At 42.2% G+C, this 3,156-nt stretch overlaps 1 protein-coding gene across 1 annotated transcript; it reads left to right on the top strand.

The window, feature by feature from the left end:
- MELLADRAFT_73758 (uncharacterized protein) lies at positions 1-443 on the top strand (the record flags this gene model as incomplete). Its single annotated transcript, XM_007419628.1, has 1 exon — positions 1-443. One exon carries the CDS (start codon positions 47-49, stop codon positions 254-256), a length of 210 nt encoding a protein of 69 aa, XP_007419690.1.
- Between the last annotated feature and the right edge of the window lie 2,713 nt (positions 444-3,156).

Below are 3,156 nucleotides of genomic sequence, written 5' to 3'. Positions count from 1 at the left end.
CCTGTGGCCAGTACCTCTGGCAGTGGATCAGCAAACGGATCAGGAAATGGATCATGGAAGCACCACTGGTACCAACGGCAACAGCGGCTCAACCACATCCAACACTACCTCCACCAGCTCAGGTGCTCGTACTGCAGGCTCCGGCGCTGGTAACTCAACCGCTGGATCTAACGCCAAATCTTCGGCCACCATCTTGAGCCCTGCCATGGGTCTCTTCACCGTCTCTTTGGCTGCCATCGGGTTTGCTTCGCTTTAAATAGTGAACATTGACCTGTTGATTGGGATATGCAGTGGAAAACTCAGAGTTAAACTACCTTGTCGAGCGTCACTCGTGGTGTTGACTAGTTTGTTCTATCCCTAGCTCGACTTGTGATTCGGATCATCGCCTAGTACCCTGTTCCCTGTGTCAGCTGGTCCTACATGACTTCTAGTTTTGCTCGTCCTCATAATGTCCCTCTCCCTGTTCCTCTTCCTTTTTATGACGAATTTGTTTTGCCAATGACGCACGACTGTGATGACGTCTTTTGTTGCTTTTCTATCCGACCTGCTTTCTTAATATCTGCATTTGGAATTTTTACCACGTTTGACTTGAATCTCTTGAGCCTTTTCTATGAGTCGTCATTTACCTAACATGCCGGTCGGTCATGCTGGGTACATCAGGCTTGAAATCACGAGTTTAGCGCGCAAAGATCCACTCTGCCGTGGTTTTGACTTTGCTCTAGAATCTATGGGAAGGCTGCCACCAAGTGCTTCCTGGTACCCTGGTTTTTGCTACTTTGCCAAGTGCCAAGGTGTTAAAAGCAACAGAATGATCTTGATTTCTCCCTTCAGCATGTGCTCAAGCCTGAGAAAGTGGGCTTGGCAATGGATCTGGTACATGTTGATCATGGGTGCAGTCTGAAGGAGTGATGCCCATCTGACAGTTGAGGGGGCATTGATGTGCTGTGCACACACTCAATGTGGCGCCTATGGAGTTTGCCCTCATGATCTTGTACCATGTGGTCACTGGTGATCCTGAACCAGAGGTCATGGGCTGTACCAGGGGAGGATGATGCTGAACAAGTCACACTGGTGACAATTTTGAGATCCTAAACTGAAACGACTGGGAGGGTAAAGTGCATAAAATTTTCAAAATGATATTTGCCAACCTTGACCACCCTAACATGATTGCTTGTTCTTCCGTGTGTTTGTCCTGAGGCACCTTTTTCAGTATCTTACCTTGGAAAGACTTTTGGGTCTTGTAACATTATTTCACACTCTCGGCATTCAATAAAATGGTGGTCAAGGGTGTCATCAAGCTTGAAACAGCTCGTCTTGCCTATACACATGATCAAGATTTTTTAGTACTGAGCATAAAGACTTTTTTGAATTGATTGAGCTCCTTTCTTATCAATGTGAGTCATTCTCTTGATACTATGGCAAGGGATGCTACTCATTGTATTAAATTCTGGTAATATAGATTGCAGTAATCATTGGACCATAAAAGGATTGATTGTCATCCATCAATATGTAATAGCCAGAAACACCAATGCTTATCTCTGTCTACCATTCACCATCATCCTATGTCTCTTCAACACCATTTATGTCAGCCCTTGAAGTTTTGCAGAGCAAAAGCCAAAAAGACTCCAGAAGAATACACCAATGGAGAAATAATGATAATTAATCAAACAACAATTGCATCTCCACGTCTAGTATCAAAGACGGAAAAGCCCCTTCCACTTCTTGTAATAACCTCACAACTTACATCTGAGTATCAGAGACAAACAATTACATCTTCATGTCTAGTTTCAAAGACAGACAAGATATCTTTCATTCCTTATCATAAACTCACACCTTATATCTAAAAGACAAAAGTATCAAAAACAAGTAATCATAATCATAATCATGAATCATGAACATAAGCATACTTACACAGAGAACCAAGAATTACACCATAGAATAAATAAGCCTGAGACTCAAGCAAGAAACCTTGTATTTGTACCAGGTTTTTGAAAGTGTAAAGATTAAACAATCAGCTTGCCAAAAGTGTAAACAGTCCAAACTTATCAAACATTGTAGAATGGATTCATCTTGAGCCACAGGCTGACCCTTCACAGACTAGGAAGGACTAGCCATAACCACAAGCTGGCCTACTGAGACCAGGAAGTACAAGTGCCAACCACAAGCTGGCCTACCAAGACCAGGAAGTACAAGTGGTAACCACAAGCACATGGCCTACCAAGAACAAAGAATATAAATAGAATAAACCCTCCTTACTACAGAGATGACTGAAAATATTCAAAAGTATTCTTTTAACAGCTCTGACAAGAGATCCAGGACGTGAACTAAGCTAGAAGTGAGGAAATGGAAAACTGAGGGCACAGTTCCGCGTTAGACACTTCTAAGCAGCACGCTGGTCTACGCCGAGAACGAGATACTGACCTGCGAGCTCAAAGGAAACAAAGAGCGGCGCGTGGAACAGGATAAGTGAAACAGACACAAGTAGTGATGATTATTAATTCTTTTGGACACGAACCTGAGGGCACAGTTCCGTGTTAGACACTTCTAAGCAGCACGCTGGTCTACGCCGAGAACAAGATACTGACCTATTCAGGTTCAGGGACAATCAGAGAAAAAGAAAGAAAGGACAAATATATCAGACTCTACACTAACTAAGAGAAAAAGAAAGAACACAAATTAGATCTACCTGCGAGCTTGAAGGAAACAAAGAGCGGCGCGTGGAATAGGATAAGTGAAACAGACACAAGTAGTGATGATTATCTGAGAACGTGATCCAGAGAAAAAGATTTAGGTAGACAAACATTAGTGAGATTGTAGAGAAATCATCTGAGGACAATAATGAGAGACTTACTAATTCTTTTCGACACAAAAAGAATCAGAAAGTGGAAGGGGGGAGAAACAGATATAATAAGAGACCCAGAAAAATTTCTTCATCCCTTGATACATCTCAACACAAAAACTACCCCTTGAGTACTCATTCAATTATTTCACCCTTGAATTACCTTTCCCAAAAAGGAAGGAAGAAATCTCAAAAGAGGAAGATGTCCACGCTTCACCCTTAGGCCACGTTCACTTAAGCGCTTTTTCGTGAAAATTCGCATTCTTGAATGTTGAGAAATTGCATTCTGTGAAATGCGTTTGATTTCTTATTTACAA

This window comes from Melampsora larici-populina, assembly GCF_000204055.1.
Source record: "Melampsora larici-populina 98AG31 unplaced genomic scaffold MELLAscaffold_304, whole genome shotgun sequence".
NCBI lineage: Eukaryota > Fungi > Basidiomycota > Pucciniomycetes > Pucciniales > Melampsoraceae > Melampsora > Melampsora laricis-populina.
The sequence above is the reverse complement of the archived record's forward strand: the minus strand, read 5'-3'. Positions and strand labels throughout refer to the sequence as shown.